Source organism: Hevea brasiliensis, chromosome 17 (genome assembly GCF_030052815.1).
Source record: "Hevea brasiliensis isolate MT/VB/25A 57/8 chromosome 17, ASM3005281v1, whole genome shotgun sequence".
NCBI classification, from domain to species: domain Eukaryota; kingdom Viridiplantae; phylum Streptophyta; class Magnoliopsida; order Malpighiales; family Euphorbiaceae; genus Hevea; species Hevea brasiliensis.
The window spans coordinates 47,612,658-47,635,357 of NC_079509.1; the positions used below are offsets into that span (position 1 = coordinate 47,612,658).

General features: G+C 33.3%; 1 protein-coding gene and 1 non-coding gene across 2 annotated transcripts; one reads left to right on the plus strand and one right to left on the minus strand.

Annotated features, from left to right (window-relative positions):
- Positions 1-655: 655 nt before the first annotated feature.
- LOC131175708 (small nucleolar RNA R71) lies at positions 656-762 on the minus strand. Its single transcript, XR_009145897.1, has one exon. It is a non-coding gene; the product is annotated as a small nucleolar RNA R71 (small nucleolar RNA).
- Positions 763-1,444: 682 nt separating this feature from the next.
- Positions 1,445-2,589, plus strand: LOC131175290 (uncharacterized). The gene is made up of 3 exons (XM_058139008.1): positions 1,445-1,722; positions 1,765-2,068; positions 2,200-2,589. The coding sequence occupies exons 1-3, from the start codon at positions 1,445-1,447 to the stop codon at positions 2,587-2,589; spliced, it is 972 nt and encodes a 323-aa protein (XP_057994991.1).
- Positions 2,590-22,700: the final 20,111 nt, after the last annotated feature.

Below are 22,700 nucleotides of genomic sequence, written 5' to 3' on the forward strand. Positions count from 1 at the left end.
TTGGCACTGTTGTTGGGGAATTTATTTCTAGTAATATTAGGCAATAGGCAATTTAGCTGATTTAGGCATTTACATTTACTATTTAAATTTACTTAATTTGTTTTTATTCTTTTATTTTCTTTCAGGTATTTGGTTTGGTACATGACCAGAATAAAACTGGAGGAAGAAGTTTTGGACTTCAATCCCGAGATAGATAAGACCCTAAAGAACCATCAAGAGAGAAAGGAGATGCCAAGAACAAGATCAAGAAATTTTAGAAACTCCAGTCATGGCCAACAACAACAACAGGCTAAGACCCTTGAGGGACTACGAAGCTCCATCTATCTAAGGATTCTAGCCCACTGTTACAAGACCCACAGTGGAGGCCAATAATTTTGAACTAAAACCGGCATGGCTTCAGATGATTCAACAGACCCAGTTTGGAGGTTCACCTATAGAAGATCCACACTACCTCCTCCAGTGCTTTCTTGCCCTATGTGATACATTCAAGATGAATGGAGTCTTTGATCAAGCTATAAGACTCAGAGCATTCCTATTCTTCCTTTGAGATAATGTAAGAAAGTGGTTACTCTCTCAACCAGTTGGAACATTCACCACTTGGGAAGACCTCTCGCAAGCTTTTCTAGCAAGGTATTTCCCACCTATGAAGACTGCAAAATTGAGGGTTGAACTCAACATCTTTAGGCAAAAGGAAGGTGAATCACTCTATAACGCATGGGAGAGATATAAAGACTTATAAAGGGAATGTCCACACCATGGCATAGAAGATTGGCTCCTAGTTCAGAATTTCTATAATGGGTTATTGCCCTCTACAAGGAGCATAGTAGATTTAGTTGCAGAAAGAGACCTGATGGAGAAAACAGTAGGAGAAGCCCTTGAACTTCTGGAGAGGGTCGTTTATCACAACTATGAGTGGTCAAATGAAAGGGGAGATATAAGAGAACAATAGGGATCATGGAATTGGATGCCCTATGCATGATAAATGCTTAGTTGACCAGCTCACCAAAAGGCTTTACAGAATGCAAGCCAATGCTATGGGGATGAGCAACCAACACTGCCACAGCTGTGGATGAGGGTGTATGACTTCAGAATGCAATAACTTCAATGAACCTTCTATAGAACAGCTAAACTATGTGAATAGTGGAGGAAACTTCAACCAGAGGTAGCTCAACAATCCATATTCAAACACCTACAACCCTGGATGGAGAACCACCCTAACTTCTCATGGTCTAACTCGCAGAATCAACCTATGAATAAGTAACAAGAGTACAGACCACCAACACCCCTAGGTTTTCAGAATAGAGGACAAAACTAGATGCAGCAACAGCCACCACTCCCTCCACCTCAACAGCCTGAACCAAAGTTGACTATGGAATCCATGATGGAAGGCTTCTTAGCCGCCCAATAATAGTAAAATGAAATGATAAAGTAGTTAGCTTCCAGAATGGACCAACTAGCCACCCACAATAAGATGCTTGAAAACCAAATTATTCAGCAGGCAAGTTCTTCAAGCAAGGTTACTGGTAAACTACCAAGTCTACCAGAGATGAACCCCAAAGAGCACTGTAAGGCAGTCACCTTGAGGAACAGCAGAACGTTAGAAGAACAAAAATCAGAGGAAAAATCAATTGAGAAAACCACTGATGAATTTGATAACCAAACAGAGGAGAAGGAGGAAAAAGCTAAAAAGGAACAGGAAGAGGAAACAAAGAAGAAAAAGAAGTTACTAGAGCCATAGCAACCTCCTCTATCTTTTCCCCGGAGATTGCAAAAGACTAAATTGGATAAGCAGTTTGGAAAGTCTTTAGAAGTTTTACAGAAACTCTACATTAACATTCCTTTCACAGAAGCACTTTCTCAGATGCCATCCTACACAAAGTTCCTTAAAGAAATTCTTTCAAAGAAGAGAAGATTGGAAGACTACAAGACTGTTACTCTTACAGAGGAATCCAATTCCATAATGCAAAACAAGCTGCCACCAAAACTCAAGGATCCAGGAAGCTTCTCCATACCTTGCCTTATTGGCAACATGAATATAGACAAGGCACTCTATGATGTGGGTGCAAGTGTGAGTCTAATGCCTCTATCAATATGTCAAAAGCTGGATGTAGGAGAGCTCAAACCCATAATAATTTCACTGCAATTGGCTGATCGGTCTGTCAAATACCCGATTGACACCTAAAAAACATCCCCATCAAGGTAGGAAAACTCTTCATTCCTGTTGATTTTGTTATCCTAGAGATGAAAGAGGATGTCCAAATTCCTATTATCCTGAGAAGATCTTTCTTGACAACTGCAGGAGCTATCATAGATGTTAATAATGGGCGGTTAACTTTCAAGGTAGGAGATGAAGACGTGAAATTCAACCTGTTCAGAACAATAAAGCATATACTTGAACCTAATGAATGCTTAAGAGTCGACATAATTGACAAGCTAGATGAAGAGGAATTTCACAAAAGACATCCTGAAGATCCTCTTGAAGCATGTATAGTCCACGGCCACACAGCAGATAGTGAAAACATAGAAATTGCAGCTTGTGCAAAATCTTTAGAAGCTAGCCCACCCCTACCCTTAGCTCAAGCTTTCTAGGTGGAAGAACTAAATGAGGAATAGCCTAAAAGCAAGTCACAAGAAGACACCAAATAGGTAAAACTAAAACTTCTCCCCTCCACACTAAGGTACACATTCTTGGACTCAAATTCTAAATATCCTATTATTATCAATGCTAGCCTATCTAATGTAGAAGAGGAAAAATTATTAAGGGAACTTAGGACCCATAGCAAGGCTATAGGATATAAAATAGAAGACCTAAAAAGGATTAGTCCTTCAATTTGTATGCATAGGATACCTATGGAGGAAAATAGTAAACCCACTATTGAACATCAAAGGAGACTTAACCCAAACATGAAAGAGAGAGTTAAGAAGGAAATTCTGAAACTATTAGATGCAAGTATTATATACCCAATTTCTGATAGTAAATGGGTTAGTCCAGTGCATGTAGTGCCTAAGAAGGGAGGGACAACTGTCATTCAAAGTGAAAAGAATGAATTAATCCTTACTAGGGTAGTCACTGGTTGGCGCATGTGCATTGATTATAGGAAATTAAATAGTGCCACTAGAAAAGGCCATTTTTTTCTCCCTTTCATAGATCAAATGTTAGAAAGGCTAGTGAAACATTCCTACTTTTGTTATCTAAATAGGTATTCAGGATTTTTTTAAATTCCTATTCACCTAGAAGACCAGAAAAAGACCACATTCACATGCCCTTATGGAACCTTTGCATATAGAAGAATGCCTATTAGTCTTTGTAATGCCCCTGCTACTTTTCAAAGATGCATGATGGCCATTTTTTCTGATTATATTGAAAATATTATGAAAGTTTTTATGCATGATTTTTTTATCTATGAAACTACTTTTGATGAATGCCTAGCTAATTTATCTAAGGTGTTGCAAAGATATGAAGAATCAAACCTCATTCTAAATTGAAAAAAATGTCACTTCATGGTAAGGGAAGGTATAGTTTTAGGGCACCTGGAATCAAAAAGGGGGATTGAAGTTGACAGGGCAAAAATTGAAATTATTGAAAAAAATGCCACCACCAACATCGGTTAAAGGAGTGCGAAGCTTTTTAGGACATGTAGGCTTCTACAGAAGATTTATTAAAGACTTTTTCAAAATAGCTAAGCCACTAACTAATTTGTTAAGTCAAGATGTTTCCTTTGATTTTGATGAAAATTGCCTTGTTTCTTTTAACAGGACCAAAGAAGTTTTAATTTCAGCATCAATTATGCAACCACCTGATTGGGAACTGCCATTTGAGGTAATGTGCGATGCAAGCAACTATGTAATTGGAGCAGTACTCAGACAAAGGAAGGATGAGAAGCTCCATGCCATTTACTATGCTAGCAAAACACTTGACGATGCACAGATCAATTATGCTACCACAGAAAAAGAATTCATAGCAGTGGTGTTTGGAATTGACAAATTAAGATCCTACCTACTCGGATCAAAAGTCATTGTATACACAGACCATGCTGTCATCCGGTACCTCTTAAATAAGAAGGAAGCAAAGCCAAGGTTGATTTAATGGATCTTACTCCTACAAGAATTTGATCTTGAAGTCAAGAATAAAAAGGGATCCGAGAATGTGGTAGCTGACCACCTCTCAAGACTGAATAGGAAGACAAAGGAGACATTGAGAATTTGCCAATCGATGACTCATTCCCTAATGAACAACTATTAGCATTCTCCCAAGCCCTATGGTATGCTGACCTTGTGAATTATCTTATATGCAGAGTATTGCCACCTAACATGTCTTACTAGCTAAGGAAGAAATTCCTGCATAATATATGATTCTACATATGGGAAGAACCTCTGTTGTACAAGAGATGAAATGATGGGCTGATAAGAAGATGCATACCAGAGGAGGAAATAGAGAGCATTTTGCAGCACTGCCATTCATCACCATATGGAGGATATTTTAGCACCTCAAAAATAGCAGCTAAAATTTTATAAGCAGGGTTTTATTGGCCAAATCTATTTAAGAATGTGAGATCCTTTGTGTTGACATGTGATCAATGCCAAAGAATAGGGAACATCTCAAGAAGGAATGAAATGCCACTACACTGTATACTTGAAATAGAACTATTTGATGTGTGGGGAATAAACTTCATAGGTCCATTCCCATCTTCATGCAGAAACAAGTACATTCTGGTTGGTGTTGATTATGTGTTAAAATGGGTAGAAGCAATAGCTACACCAACAAATGATGCCAGAGTAGTCACAAAATTCCTTAAGAAAAACATCTTCACAAGATTTGGCACACCACGGGCAATAATCAGTGATGGAGGAAGTCACTTTTGTAATCAACAATTTGAAACACTATTGAAGAAATATTGAGTGACTCACAAAGTGGCAACATCTTACCATCCTCAAACTAGTGATCAAGTAGAAGTTTCAAATAGAGAACTGAAACATATCCTTGAGAAAATAGTCAATTGCTCAAGGAATGACTAGTCTATAAAATTAAATGATGCACTGTGGGCATACCGCACTGCATATAAAACTCCCATTGGAACAACACTCTTTCGCTTGGTTTATGGAAAATAATGCCACCTCCTTGTTGAACTTGAACATAAAGCTTATTGGGCAATTCAGACCCTAAATTCTTACCTAAAAGCTACTAAAGAAAAAAAGGCTTCAGCAGCTCAATGAGTCGGAAGAAATCAGGCAGGATGCCTATGAGAATGCTAAGATCTTCAAGGACAAGACCAAAATATGGCACAATAGACGCATAACAAGGAAAGAAATCAAGGAAGGAGACCTTGTCCTACTATTCAATTCAAGGTTAAAACTCTTCTCAGGAAAATTGAGGTCAAGATGGTCCAGACCCTTCAAGGTAACTCAAGTCTTCCCGCATGGAGTAATAGAAATATGGAGCGAAACCTCAGGCACCTTCAAGGTTAATGGGCAGAGATTGAAGCCATACTTCTCGAGGGATATAATTGAGAAGGGATTCACCCAATCCTACAGCACCCCTCCAGCTAAACCATAAAGCTGAAGAACAGTCCAACTAATGACTATAAACAAGCGCCATTTGGGAGGCAACCCAAATACTTTTGTAACCTTTCTTTTAATTTTCATTATTTTACTTTCTATTCTCTAATTTTTTGAAGGTACCCAAAAATCACAATTATGCAAAAGCAAGGAACTGAAGGCAAGGGAGGAGTGGAAATGTCAAGTCAAAATCATGCAAGAAAAGTTTTCACAAAACCGGGGAAGTAACTCTGTTGCTAATCTTTGCATTCTTTTCACTCACATAGATAGGGACATTTTAGCATGAATAATAAATAAAAAAAAGGAGAGCCAAATAGTTACACAGGCCATGTATATAGTTTTACACGGCCCCGTGTAGAAACTTGGAATCCCAAAAACACACTTGCATAAGCTCTATAAACTTACATGGGTTGACCCCGTGTAATGTTACACGCCCCGTGCATCATATAGGGAGAGAAAAATTCTAAGTTTAAGGGAGACAGAGAATTACACGGGTCTCCAAATAAATTTACACAGGCTGTGTAACCTATCTAGCAAAGCAACTTTCAGACAAAGAGTTACACGAGTACTTGGAACGCAACTAGTGTAGTGATACACGACCCGTGTATTAAGTCATAAGGTGCGAAATCGAGCAAAACGAAGGGACAAAATGCCCCTTTAAATTCTCCTCCCACTATTAAACTTCCATCCACTTAAGAACTCTTCGTCTCCATAACTCTTCCTCTTCATTTACCTCTCAAGTCTCCACCCCATTCACAAACCCTAGCTTTTTCTCCCTCCCCAAACACCAATGGCACCTGCTAAACGTCCAGTAAGAAGAATCGAATCTTCCTAAAGGCAATGAAGAGATTCTTCGTCTTCACCATTACAGCCATCACCACAATGCCAAAGAACAAGGCAACCACAGTAAGACCCACCTCAACCACAGCAGCAAGCTGCACCCCAACCTCAACCACAACCACCATAGCCAGCACAACAGAAACTCTCCATTGTCTGGCCATTCCATGATTCCACCCACAGAGATTTTTGTGCATGGCTTCAAAATAGGAGAATTATCTCAACAAAATATATGGACTTCGGGTTGCTGGAATAACTTAGACTGCAAGAAGAGATAGATGGGCTGCTTGAAAGCATTGGATGGACTCAATTCGCCCAACTCTAGTTCTCAGCCTATAGAGACACCACACTAGAGTTCCTCGGGGAGCTTTAAGGCCACCTTATGGCCTACAGACAGAGAGGACAGGGGCAGGATCGAGTTTAGACTGCTTGGTGTCGATCAGGTAATGAAAATGAATGAATTCAATACAATATTCAGCTTTAACAGCACGGGGCACCAGGAGATTTCGTAAAATAAGATAATCTACAATAGTGTTAACTTCTGGCACTCCATTGCACCGAAAATCAACGTCTGTAACTCCAACAAATCCAAATCTTTAGGTATCACTAGCCCCGCTCTGAGATATATGCACAGGCTAGCCGCTCACACCATTACAGGACGTGGTGACAACTTAGGCATTATAAATGCCAATGAGTTTTTCTTCTTATCGTGCATGGTCATTAGTCAACATTGCAGCACTGGCTTCTTCTTGTGCAACCATCTATGCCACATATTCCATCAACCTACAGGGCATATAATACTTGGCGGCCTCATCACAGCCATAGCACTCCACTTTGGATTCGTCCCTGGACTTCACAGGTTGTGCTCTATCGCCGGCATCACCAGGATCGATCAAACCATCTGCATATCCATGGGGATATGTAAAAAGGTTGGAAACACATGCTTCCTCGTCGATGCAGAAGGGAACGTCATCCCTAGGCGGGAAGAAGCAAGGGAAGAGCTGGGTGAACCCTCACAGGCCCAGGCGAAAGCACAAGAGCCACTCCACCATGAGTCCCCTACTAGAGTACCTCCACACACACCACCACTTACAGACCCCGTCCTCGCATACCTTTAGCGCATGGAGACCATCCTCAACAACAGAATGTAGGCTCTCGAAGACAGCCTCCAAGAAGCACACCAAGCTCAATATAATAATTGAGAGGTTCGATGTAGAGGGACCATCATCACCATCAGAGACTTTCTAGAATTATAACTTTAGGATAGGTTCTTTCATGTAAAACTTATATACCTTAGTCCTAAACTATGTTTATAGGTCTCTAATCCTTGCTATTTTGTCCCAACTTTAAACTCTTAATACATGATATGCTCTTTTTTTTCCGTAAATTTTTGTGCTATCTCTTAATTTTGCATATTGTGTTGCCATTGAGAACAATGTCAGATTTCAGTTTTGGGGTATAGATGCATTCCATACATTGCAATTCACCTTACATTTTATTACATTGCTTAACTATATCCATATTATACCTGTGTATCAAAAATCTATAAAATTTTGCAAATTTTGAGAATTTCAAATGTTTTTTTTAACTCAGAATTATAATAAAAAATATTAATAAGCTAATGATTGGACTCCATGGAATTAAAGAATGAATGTATCTGGATAGTCAAAAAGGTTTTAATATGTTGTTTGCAAAAAACTTAATCACCTTAGTGGAGCTAGACTAGTTAAACCCCTTCATAGCTATTAATCTGTCACATTGAACTTGCAAAATTAGGAGAAGATTTTTGAAATACAAACAAACCTCAAAAAATGCCTCACCAGCTCTAAAACATGTCTCCTAGACCTATTGAGGTGAGATCCTAGCATATGCTTAACAAAGAGATGATTAAGGCATTCTTTAATATAGCCTCATTAAACCTTAGCCACCCCTAGTTATAATATATCTCTTGTATCCAACTTGAGTCTATATTTTTACCTATATGATTTTCCTTATTTACCCATAATTATCTACCTAGCCCCTAGCCTAAACACTAACCATTACCCTTTTTGAGGAAAGCCTAATGCATAAAAGGATAGGTATTTCAAGTACAAAAAAAAAAGATGGGGAGAAAGTGTGCAAACCAAGAAGAGTACAAGTATGCAATTGAAATCAAGGAAAAATTTGCCTTTCTAACCCAGTAAAAGCAAGGAGTTTGGGGGAGAGGACAAAAAGGGATATATCTAAAAAAAAAAAAAAAGAAAAGAAGATCCTAAAAGTATCGTGAAAGTATGCTTAGCACTATAAAAAAACCCCTTCTTCCCCACACAAAATCAGCAGAATAAATTTAGTATACGTTAAACTTTGTGCATGAAAGCTTCCTCATATTTACATTCCTTAAAACCCTTCATTGGTAACCAAATCATTATCCCTTAACCCCATTACAACCTTTCTAAAGACCTTTTGATCTTTTGAAAGTATGTGCTACATTAGTGGAGATAGGGAATTGAGATATGCCTATAGAGATTAAATTAAATTAAACTCACCAATAATCTTCAATAGAGGCAAATTTAGGGGGAGTAAGTGTTTCTTAAGTCTATCCTGATAAAACAAATTATTTGTGACTTACTAATAGCCTTACATAGAGGAATAATTAGTTGAAACACTATGAAGGGAGTGAAGCTTTAAACAAACAGCTATTGAAACCCTTATGCCTTGAAAGAGAGTAGTTTGTATGAAGGATTAAAGGAGTTCAATTGTATGCATATTGAATTTATAGTTATATTTCTGAGTTTTCCCCAAAAATGTGTTCTAAAAGGATTTGATTTTCTTAAGGACAAGTAAAAGTTTGAGTTTGGGGGTATTTGATATACTTGTATTATATAGATATTTTTAAGCACATTTGTACAGCATTTCATAGCATTTAGATAGATAATTTCATGCATAATCATCAAATTCATTAATTTTTATAAATCCCATTTCTCTGCACTAAATTCTATATTTTTTGCATATTTTCAGGTGTTTTGAGGGATCTCCAAAGTATATGAGTAAAGAAAGAAGCTTAGAAAAACTCAAGAAGAAGAGCATTATTGCTGATACACTGTACAATGCTTGTGTAAACATACCACAGACCCGTGCAACTTACTGTTAGGAGAAAACCAATGAAGTCAAAGAGGAGACACAGTACACAGGCCGTGTAACACGACCCGTGTAACCTGTGGAGACCCGTGTAAGATTCTGCCTAGCAAAGCTTGAAGAATTTCCAGAAGAACAATAGAACACAAGCCGTGTAATTGGACTCGTATAATTAGCCAAGACCCTATAACCTTCTGCCCAGATACGAGATGCAACCTTTAAGTTTCAGTAAGTTACACGATCCTGAGTCGTGTAGTGACACACGAGCCGTGTATCAGCCAACAACTAGTTTTCTGATTTGATTCCAGCTCCAGTTTTTACACTCAGAATAGACTTCTGATGACTTTGGGACTCTAAAAACTTAACTCTAGTACATTAAATATAAATAGAAGCAGCAGAAAACAGAGAAAAGGATCCCTATTTTTCACACACACATCCTCATATACATACATATTTATCATTCTCTCTAGGCCATCTTGAAAAGTAGTGCATTAGTATTAAGGGGGAGTCCTCAGCCGAAGTTCCACGAGTTCAAAGCTGTAGAGAATTCTCCTCGATTCTTTTGTTCTATTTCTTTAGGCTACTTTTTATGTTCTTTTACTTTACTTTTGCAATGTTTGTTAAACTCACCATGAATGAGTAGTTTCTTTATTCTGGAATTAGGAAAGTAACGCTTATAATCATTATTATGAATAAAGATTGAGTTTCGACCATTGGATTTGAGTTTTATTCTTTGATTTAATGTTTTGTGTTCTTAATGCATGCTATGTGCTGGTACCCACTTGGACATGATATGAGATACTAATTGAAGAACTAAAAGGTGAATGTTAGTATTAGAAAATTGGAGTATTAAACTTAGAAAATCTGACCTAGAGATAGGTTGAAATCCTTCGTGGAATTCCATAATTAATCAAAGATCTTAAAAAGTTTTTATTAGGACTAATCACTAATGAAAGTAGGGTTTAGCTCTAATTGAAATACACCTTAAGTGCCTTGAGAGAGGATCTAGGATACCTTAGGATTAATTTCCATCAAAGAAATGATCCTCAGTCCAATGAATAAACAAGATTAAATTCATAATAAGGTTAAAGTGTGAAATCTTAATTCTGGAATTGTTTTACAAATTGTTTAATTTTAAGCTCATTGTTCTCTTAATTTTTAGCACTTAAATTTAATTAGATTCACTCTCCCATTATATTCGGTAGCCTAGATAGTCATAATTGTTGTGTAGTTTAGTACTTGCTAATTAAATTCCTCGTGTGACGATACTCTACTCATTACTTTATTACTTGTTAGTGATCCGTGTACTTGTGAGGTTGTAAAACCAGCAAACACACTACCATCAGGAGAAAATGGTTATTTTGGCCATTTCGGCCACCCCACCTACCCATATTATTTTGTCATCATCCCATGAGCATTTTTCTACTACCCTCAGCTCCAGAAACTCCCTATAGCTATCGAAATCTAGAAAGAGAGAAATGGGTATTTTGTGGCTTTTCGATAAGATTTCTAACAATATGAGACCACTAATGAGCTTAGCACACCAAAACCTTTGAGATGGGACTAACCCTACTCCAATTGGATTTGGAAAAGGCGATCATTGGACAGTGTAGATCGGTCGATGAGATTTTTGAGCTTTTTCAATTCCCATAAATCAAAATAATTAAATAATATTTATTAACATTTTATGGGATTCATTTAGGTGTGACCAAATCGGCAATAGCTCACTGAGGTTCGGGACTGAGTTTTCGGTCCGATCCAGACACTCGATGAGTAGTCTCAAAAGATGTTCATATTTACAATTGATTCCAGCATTTTCAGGCATTCCAAATATGTTTCAAGTAGTATAACTGACAATGGTAAACCCAAACTTAACTTGTATAGTTTTTACCTAGGTTTAAGCTAGCTGATTAATTTGTAAAATATTTTTGACTTCTTAAAATTAAGTAAAATGAGTTTAATTATTAATACAAGAATGATGTAGAGGATCTTCAAGAAAATTTTCATAATTTTTGAAGTATTGAAAATAATTATTTGGACTATAGAGGAATTAGAAATTCGAGTTGGAGATTGCAAATTTGGACTTAGATTAGGTTTCTTGTAAGCCCTAGATGCGCATTATAATTATTGTTGTGGGCATTATGCTCTATGTGTTGTTGTTGTTAACTTTTCTTGCAAGGGGTTTAGGCCTAATTACAGAGTAGACTATACCAAAATTTTGACAAGACTTTAGGATTTATTTTTACTTCTATAGTTTAAATTAATTAATAATTTTAGTTAGTTAATTGATAGAGGTTAGCATGTTTGTATAGATGATTGGGACTAGCCATCTTCTTCCTTCTAGCTGGACTAATAGCAGTCGAGTCAATCAGTTTATGAATTGGATATTATATATATATATATATATATATATATATATATTAGTTAGGAGCATCCCCTATCTGTTGCACTATAATTTTCTGTGTTGTGTTGCCTTGGATATAAATTAGAGCTTATGTATATGTATTATGGATGTGAAAACCTGAGGTAAGTACAACATGAGAAATTTGCTGACTCTCGTAGATATGGATATAGATGGGTGAGATACATCAACTATATGGATCAACTGACTCTCACCATTATAGGGTAGGTATGGCAGCTAGATGGATCACTAAAAAGAATTAAGAGATCATATTGGATTTTAGAGAGCTAGTGTACAGGTTCGGCTCTTAATATGTATTAAGTGTGCATGTTTAGCTCCAATTTATCCTCTCATACGAGGATAGGGTGATTTGTTTAATTGGTGCATTTTCATTAACAAGACTATATTAGAAATAGATAGTTATATAAATTATAATTATAATCAATATCTAAACTCTCTTAGCCGAATACTTGTTCTTGTTTAATATTTTTCCTCAAGTTACAAGAGGAGTAATTTTATTTTTGAGTATAACTTGTATTTTTTTCCGTTGGTTATGGTGTTTCTTAATTAATAGTTTTTATTGTATTTATCTAATTATTTATTTAATTATTTAATTATCAGAATTCCACTGTAACACTGGTGTATAAATATATTATTTTAATTAACAACAATTAATTGTATTAAGTGGCTTATCTATGCATATCAGAGTTAAGTTGGGCTCCCTAATTGTGCATTTATAATGGCTTTTGAGTTGAGTTGGCCCAAAATGAGCTATAATATTTTATTCTATTTTTGTTATGTGCGTTAGGTTTTGAATGTGAAGTCTAGGAACAGTGAAGCTCATTACGGACTTTGGGTCTTTATATTGGTTCAAGGTCCTAGTGTCGATCTGGTCTGTAGAGATAGGCCATCGTGAGAAATTCGACCCAAAGTGAATTTTAACTCTATTTTTATTTTTATTTAAAAACTAAAAATTTTAAAATAATTGCCAATTTATACTTAATAATTTTGGCAAAAAAAGAGTACTAAGAAAATGATAAAAACATAGGTTGGGGTGTCAACAAAAGCTTTCAAATTTTACAAATTGGCAGATTTTAATAGAAATTTTTTATAATTTTAATATATATATATATATATATATAAAAAAGAAAGCCTAAGAAGTGATTTTAGAGGGAAAATAAATTATGGAGTTTGAATTGTACAAAAATAAAAATTTGTTTGAAATTGAAAGTGGTAAGTGGAAAAGTAAAATATGGACTGAAGTCATTCCTAAGTAAACTTGAAAACTCAATTTTAATTGAAATAAATTTTTGAGATTGCACCACACGAAAAGTGAAAGCTATCTTTAATTTGGAGAATATGGGTAAAAACTAAAATTCCCATTTTGATTTTTATTATTTTATTGAAATTCTGTAACAAAATGAATTTAGAGGACAATAAAGTGGATAAACTTTAAGAAAATATTTTTCATTATTACAATGAAAAATATCTATTTATTTAAAACACAAATTTTATGAAAATGGAGCAAGTGTCACACAATGAATAATATGCATATAATTATTTCTATGAGTCTCCTCTCCCATACTAGAATCCACTGCTCAATTTTTAAAGGGAGTGCTGTTCAGTTCTTAGAGATTTTGATCAGCTATGGATAGCCTAAGCACCCATTAATAATTCTATTTAGGGGTGGAGTCAAGAAATTGAATTAATAGAGTCAAAAAAAAATTTGTTTTGTTTAATTCAAAGGAAAAAAAATTGTATACAAAAATAACTATTCATTAAAAGTGAAAAATATAATAATACATGTAAAATTTAAATATAATAATAAGTAGAAATAATTTCATAAAATAATAAATTATAGCTTAATCTTAAATTTACAAGTGTTCTAAACAAATTTTCATTTTTTGAAAATTTTGTATGATTTCTTTGTTATCAGTGTTATCAAAGACATTTTTCTCAATATATGTAATTAGATGTATCATATATAATTCATCTTCCATTTGTTTTCACAATTGAATCTTTACAATATTCAATGTAAAAAATGTCATTTCAACACTTGCAGTTGTAACATATAATACAACGCCAATTTCATTAGCAAGTAAACTAATTGTTACATTAGATTTTTTTTCTTTGTTTGGACTAGCTTTTGAGTGAGATCACCAATTCCTTTAACTAACCTTATGAAATTGAGTTTGTCCATTAATTTTGCTGACACAAAAATGAAAATAAAATTAAAAAAAAAAAGAGCCAATTGGTAGAGAATAAGAGGAAAAATTAATTAAAAAAAATGAGAGGGAAAAAATTGTGATTATGTGAATATGAGAAGGAGAAGAGAAGAAATTTAGAAAAAGAAAAGCTAGAGAGAAAAAGAGAGAGTTGTGTCTTTTAGAGTTTAGTAGATAGATTTTTATTTTTTTTTAGATTTTATTATTTATTTTAAAATATTAAAATAGTAAGTGTTTAGGGTGAAGAGTCCAAGATATCTAAATTTATTAAATATAACAATATTTTAGAAGTTTTGGTGGGTTAAAAACTTATTTTAATAGGTCATATGTTTTCTTCCAACATATTGCAGGTAATTTAATATGTAGTATATATAAGGAATTAAAAAAAAAAATTGAACAGCATCAATGACCTCAGTCACCTAGATCTAAATACGCTCTTGATCACATCATCAATATCCAAATAATAGAGGATGTTATATATGAAGCGTGCAATTTTACTCCATTTAATGATCATGATAAAATATACTTCTATGTATACATTTTAAGTACTCACAAAATATAAAATATAACTAATACATAAGAAATGTGATTTTTATTAATAAATTGAGTTAATATAGGCCTATATTTTTTTAATTTCTTTCAATTGGCACCCTAATTCTAAAGGAAGTGTCAATTAATACCTAAAATTAGTACCTAAAAAGTTCAACTCGCTTATATGTAGCTCCAATGAACAATTCAAGGTCTCAACAATAAAACACGATTAATTTAAATTCATGTTAATTCAATTTTATTATTATTATTAACAAATGAAATTGAATCTCATGTATATGCATACATTTTACCATTCATAAATTTGCTAAAAATTCTATAAAGTCTCCTTTATAAATTGTTATTTTACCAATTATCAAAACATTATCTGCATAAAAATTTGACATCATAACTAGCACAATTATTACAAAACAACTTCTTCTCCATTCACATAATGAAATCAAATAGTAAAGTTAGGCTTCGCTAAATGATCCTAAGTTTCAAGGAATTGGCTCAACTGAAATTCAACACGGATTGTGTAACATTATCAATTCTACCCTAAATTTTTATCTATTTATGTTGCAATAGTTATCATATTGACATTGGAACTTTAACATGAAAGTTAATGACATTAAAAAGTTGAGGGGTAAATTAAAAGAAATAAGGCCTAAATTGAAGTAAATAAAAAAGTTTTGGGGTAGAATATATAAGGGGGATTAGGACCATTGGACAAAAACTTGTTTTAACCATTGGATAAAATAAAATTTTGCCTTATCTACCTCACCATTCTGCTACCCCAATTGAAACCCTCTTCTCCCATTTTTTTTTTTTTCATCCCTCCATAGCCAAACTCTCCCAAATTGAAGAAGAAGAAGACCAAGAAGATTAACCTAGTTGATTTCTACCTTAAACATCATCAATTCAAGCCTTAGGAAGAAGAAGAAAACCAGCTTTTGAAGAAGTTGAAGGTAGGCATCTTCTTCTAGCGTTTTAAGTGGAAGAGTTAAAGAGGAGTGGAATTAAGTGATTCTATTGCCATATTTATATTTGTGATTTCTTGTTATTTGCTAATTAGATGAAATTAGGGTTTGAGGGATTGAAATATGAAATCTGTGTTGGGTGAGGCTGCTGTACTACCACTTTCAAAAATTCATAACTTAAGCTAGGGAAGTCAAAATGAGGTGATTCTTGTGGCAAATGAAACTTTTAAGAGTGTTCTAAAACTTTGTATTCAGTGTTAGCCTTAATTTTGATGATAGAATAGAGTTTGAAGCCAAAACATTTAATTACTCAATTCTGAAACTGGTCTAGCAGATTCTAGCAACAGGGGACCCGATTTTTAAAAACTCATAACTTGAGCTAGAAAACTCCAAATAAGGTGATTCTTGCAGCTTTGGAAAGCTTAAAGAACTTTGTAGTTATGGCCAGAATTAATTTCACTTTTTTCCTATTGGAATTCATACTTTTCTATTGCTGTACACACTGAAACAAACTTCTGGACATCTTGTATACTTTTACTTATATCTTGAGTTGCAAAATATATTTTTCCATGATTCTAATTGGAAATCAAAATAGACATATGAAAGTTGATTTCTGCAAAATTTGGCATTAAAATTCTATCTCTATGAATTTTGGTGGAATTTTGAATGTTACTATTCATGTGGCCAGTTTTCTATATAAAGTGATTTTTAAGCTGCACACTTCTCATGTAGGTTTGTTTGAGTATTTTCTCATCAAATTATGAAATAAACTTTGTTTGAAATGAATTAAGCGAAATTTTAGCTATGTATGACAAATATGAGCATATGAAATAAATACATGAACTTGATAATTGTAAAAGAATGTAATATGTATTCTTAGCCCTAGTAAACTTCGGTAGAGGTCGTAGGTTAGTATAAGGTGTGGCATGCCATATGACTTAGCAGTACTGCAGCCACAGAATACATGATATTGGCACATAGTGCCCTACAGGTCTTAGCTCTTGAGCCCTACAGTTTTGACACTTCGTGCCATACAGTTATAGTTTTTCCTTATCTAGCTAAGCGATCCTGCTAAGAGTTTATAGGGGCTGAGACATAACTAATTTGGTATAATTTAATTAATATTTGTCATATGATATCTTTTTATTTTTAGTCTTTTTGAATTTTACTTATGAATATACATGATTGTTAATATTATGAAATTTGTTGTTCAAATGCATGTTATTTTCATGCTTGCATATTATCTTTTTATGGATGAGTTTAGCACCACTAAGCATAAGCTTAGCGCGCTAGATTTCCCCCACGTGCAGGTAGCAGAGAGCAGCCAACAGTAGAGGGGCCATAGTAGTTTGCAACAGCTACGAAGCATATCAGACATCTTATAATTTTCTTTTGAATTGAACCTTGGAAAAAGTTATAAAATGTTGGCATGTACATTAGAAATAGTTGATGTAGTCAAGTAAATCATTTTGTATCAAACTTCTTATCTTTTATGTAATTTATAATGATTATTGCAAACTTTATCTTTTTAATGATTTTATCTTTATTATGGATGGATTTAAAATGATGTTAAATATGGTTTGTTCTATTATTTAAAAATGTTTTAAATAAAATATTATGCATTTCAACACAGTTTGTGGCATTCCCAACTCAGCTTATTATTGATTGGGTAGGGGGTGTTACATGTTGTGTTTTTTTTTTTTTTTAATAAAAATTTTATTCAACATCCAAGCACATTTATTATCGTTCACCAAAAACTTCAAATTCAAAAGGTAAGAAAGTGATTAAAGGGACAATCCCTTTCGAATCATAAAAATTCCAACAAAAAATAGATTTTAAATAGAAAAAAGTAATTAAAGAGATAGCTCCCTTCGAATCACCAGAATCATAAAGTGATTTTTAAAATTAGAAGTGATTAAAGGGGCCAACCTATTTTGAGCCACTAAAGTTATATAAAAAGTTGATATTTAATAGAATGGAATTCATTAAAGAGCCAAGGGCCTTTTAAATCACAGGAATTACAAAGTGATTTGTAAAAAGTATAAGTGATTAAGGGATAGCACCTTTTGAATCACGCAATTACAAAAATTATTTAAAAGATAGAAGTGATTAAAAGGACAACCCCTTCGAATCACTAAAATTTCATTTTTTTTTTTAAATAAATAGTTTTTAACATAAGGAAATGATTAAAGGGCAATCTCATTTGAATCACTAAGGATTACATTTAGAAAAATGATTTAAAGATAGAGGTGATTAAGGCAGCCCCCTTTATATCACAAAAATTGAACTTAAAATAAATAATAATAATAATAATAATAATAATAATAATAATAATAATAATAATAATAATAATAATATAAAAGAAATCAAAGTGATTAAAGGACAACATCTTTTAATTTTTTTTTTCTTTTTATTAAATGATTTTGGTGGCAAATATGGACAACCTTAGAATAATCCCTCAAGTTAAACCTAGCCATGGGTTGAAACTATTGGTCTGGTTAACCTCATAGTTCAAATCAAATCCGATTCAAAATGGTTCTGATTTGCAAAGGTTCTAGTTCAAAAGAGTTTTGGTTCAAAATGGTTTTGATTTAATATGGTTTTTGTAATAACCCTCACCTAAACTAACCAAAATCTGTGCCCAGAGACAGAACGTTCTCCGAAGTCTCAAAAGGAAAAAGGGATCTAAAGAAGCAGGGATGTTGAGAGAGAAAACAAGAAAAAAAGAGATTAAATTGTAAAAAGTCAGTTCAAGCATCTTTAGTTGTCAAAGATAACAACTTCAATCGCCAAAATTGCTCAGACCTAAGTATAAAACCCAAAGGTTAGAGGCTATAACGTCCTAAGAATTTCGAGCTCTGAATAGTACTATTTTCGATCCGTGAATAGTATTATTCAAAGCCAGCTCGAGGGCTAAAAATGAGATAAAAATTAATTAAGATAAGCAGAATAAAAATAGAAGTGACCATCGGGTTATAAACTTAATCGGTATTATTGAAAAAGATGGATTATAACCTGATGAATGGCATTTTGATCAATTCACTTAAAGAGTTGACTTTTGATCAAAATGTTAATTAAATTAAGTGATATTGATGTATCAGAATAGGATTTAATTAACGGAAAGGAATACGGAAAATTAATGAGGATTTAGATAGAATGGTTGTATTGTAATAAGTAGAATTAAAATTATAATTATAATTTATTTAGATATTCAGGTAACAAGTAAGACGAAACTATTAATTAAGGTAATCCCTCATTTAAACACCTCATCATCACCATCACCTCATCTTCATCATCTTCTTCTTCCATCTCTTTGCTGCCCTATTTCTCTCTCTATCCCTTCATTAAAGCTTCATTTCCAAGCTCTAAACACATAAATTCCTTCATAATTTTTATAGAAAATTAAGAGAAAACCTTGTATCAAGCTTTGATTTGAAGAAATCAAGCAAGGATTCTAAGAAATTTGAAAGATTAGTGAAGAAGAATTGTTGACAATTGAGGTAAGTTATGATTTAAGCTTAGTTAGTTGTGAATTAATGAAATTCAAGTTTGATTATGGAGATTTCTATGAATATTGATTGAAATTATAGATACTATTGAAGGAAGGGATTTCAATTTGGGGGAGAACAAAAAGGAGAGTCAAGGTTTTGGTGAATTGAAGGTTGATTGAGGTTAATAAGGACTTATAATCAAGGTTATTGCTAAGAAATTTTATGAATTTTGAAAGTTATTACTAATTATGTTAAGGTTTTATACAATAAGGACTTTCATTATATGAAACCTATTTAATGCTATTATGCTTGTACTATGATTATTTGATGTGTATTTATTGAGAAACATTAATGATATGGTGCAGAAATTAAATGAATTGGTATTGTGCATTAAGTGTGAAATCTGGACAACTTGAGTCCAGTGGGATTAAATGCTTATAACTTGAGCTACATAATTTCAATTGATGTGAAACCAAAAGCAAATTAAAGATAAGACAATATAATAAAATTTTCATAAGAATCCTTGACCTGAAATGACTAGAAGATACCTGAATTATGGCTGGAATCTGACAATGCAAAACTAAAATCCTGAAAAGTAACCAAATGAATAGTATACACTAAATTGAGCTAACTCACTCTATAAAACTCCAAATTAAGTAATTCTTAAACCTGTGTAATCTTGAGACATAGGGGAACAATTTATATAGAGACCATGATGTTAAATTATGACTGTAACCTATCCAAATTTACTTGATAAAGTGAGTCTAGAAATCTGCATGGATTCTGAAAGTGACCTGAAATTTTGAGATTTGGTCACTGGAATAGTTTTGGAAAAATGGCTATAACTCAAGCTACACAAATATAAATTGAATGATTCCAAAGCCAAAATAAACATAAGACATAGATCTACAATTCTCTTGAAGAAGGTATGGCCTAATTCCTGTTGTACCTTAGCCTAATTTATTAAGAAAGTTGAGGTACCAAATCTGGAATTTATGAAATATAAGCATAATTGTTTAAAATGTGAATTGTGATTCATGCCAATGGCATGTTAAGCATAAATGGCATGTGAAATTGTGTCTGAGACTTATGTTCTCGTGATGAATGAGATGATGACGGAATGATGAAAGAATGATAACGAAATGATGAAATAATGAGAATATTAAATTACTAATGATAATAAATTAGCCCAAGTATGCCTAGATAGTAGTGCAAGGGTTGGATAGATTAGCAAGCCAATAAGGGACTAGATTAGTAGTACTACCCATAGCTTCTATGCCTGGATACCATTGGCAGGCACCGAGTGTTCGATATGGTTATCCCTTATTCATGATTTCTTTGAATAATTATTGACAGGCACCGAGTGTCCGATATGATTATTTTCATGGCTTTTATGTCCAATTATATTGCATACCCTGTAGGCACCGTTGTGTCCAACAGTATGACATTATGTTTGGGAAAATAGATTCAAGCTTTAGGGCTTTGTTTTTCTCACCTCCATGCTCCAAGAAAATAGGTAAGATTCTTTTCTTCTTGATCTAATAGGTAGATCTAAGAAAGTTAATAAGGAATTAGGTTTCTATAACTTCAATTTCATGTAAAGTCGTTTTCAAGGTGAGTTTTAGGAAGTTTATGTGTGTTAGGGTTAGGATTTTGGGATTTATGTTGAAATTTCATGTTTTATTGTCAAATTAGTTATGTTTAAGGTTATGGGCCTTAAAATGGCTAGTTTCCCTTGATGGATTTGAAGAAATCCATAAATATGCTATGTTGAGTCTGAAAAAAACCTAGGATTTGAGTTTTTGATTTATGTATGTGGGTATTAAGTATGATTTCAAGTTGCTTTAGGCCCTAAAAATTTGCTTATATGGTTGGGTTGAGTTTTGAAACTTTGGAGTGAGTTTAGATGTTGATGGGAGAAGGATTCAGCAAGTTTTTGACTTGGGAATTCTAGAAATTCTCGGGTTTAGTTGTCGAAAACTAAAGATTCGACAGTCGAAGCATGCAATTTTTTGAAAAATATGGAAATTTTCTAGGTTTGGTAGCCGAAGTCCCAAACTTTAGTAGCCACAGTGGCTACTGCCCAAAATGGGTATCCGATGTTTCAAGGTTCGATAGCCGAAGCTTAAGACTCCAGCAGCCGAACTTGGTTCTGCCCATTTTATTTCTCTTTCGATTTCAAGGTTCCAAAACCTAATTTCACATAAAATGTTTATTATATGTATAAAGTTTTAGAGTCCGATTCTTATGAGCCTTTGCATAAGCCAAGCACATTGGATTTGAGGAGTTACTAGTGACAAGTGCATCCTATGTGAAATGAATGATATAATTAATGTTGGTTAATTTACTCGTTGAGCTTGTGTAAACGTATCCCTTTCCCCTAACCCCAGGTGTAGGCCTACAAAATTAGAAGAATGCTTTCGAGAGAGAGCAACAAGAGTAGCTTTAACGCTCTTTTTTATGTATGATGCATAGATAGATGGACATGTAAAATGTAAATGGATAGTACTGTACTAGTAATTATAAAAAAATGGAGTTATGTAACTTTTTAAGTATGGACAATAATGTTTATGATTATGTTAACTCTTTTGGGAGTGTATATATTAAACTATTATGCTTTAGTGTTTACATATGTTAATGTTCAATTTATGAACCGATTTAATTTATGAACTACTTTTATATTAAAATTGTTTATGCATGGATGAAAAAAACTAAAGTGTAATGGTTTGTTATATGTTTGAGTGTTGATAGTACAAATGTTAAAGGTATGTTCATAGGCTTTAGATTTGCTACAGGTTTCGGTAGCCTTAAACTGACCCAATCCCTAGCACTGGTAACGACCCCTAGCTTGGGTCGTTACAGAGCAGGGTCAATTTACCCCACTCAATTTTTAAAATAAAAAAGCTCATATATATATATATATATATATATATATATATATATATCATATAATCATTAAAATAATTTTATCCTATCAAAATATTTAAAATATTATTATATTTAATAAATTTAGACTCATTATCTTGACAATTATTGTACTTGTTATATAATAATTAGTATTTAAATTAATAATAATTATACTTATTGTTTTGATAATTGACATGTAATATATAAAAAATCTAGTATATTCATTAGTTTATTAGCTTGTGAAATTGGCGTTAATATTATTTATGCAACTGCAAGTGTTAAAGAGTACTTTTTGCAATGAGAATTATAAAGATTCAATTTCAAAATCAAGTGAAAGATCAATTATTGAATAATTATTTAATTACATATATTAAAAAAAACTTATTGAAGATTATTGTAAATTTAAAATTATAGCAAAATTTATTATTTTATGAAAATTTTTTTACTCGATCTTACATTATTATATTTTTTTTCCAATGGATAGTATATCATTGTATACAATATTTTCTTTCCTCTAAATTAGGCAAAAAAAAAAAATTTTTGACCCCATTGACTCAATTTGCTAGTTCTGCCCCTTGAATATATTATTTCATAGGATTGAATTATGACCCACTCAAAATGCCAATGTTATGATTTGAATAAAAAATTTTGTGAAGTATGT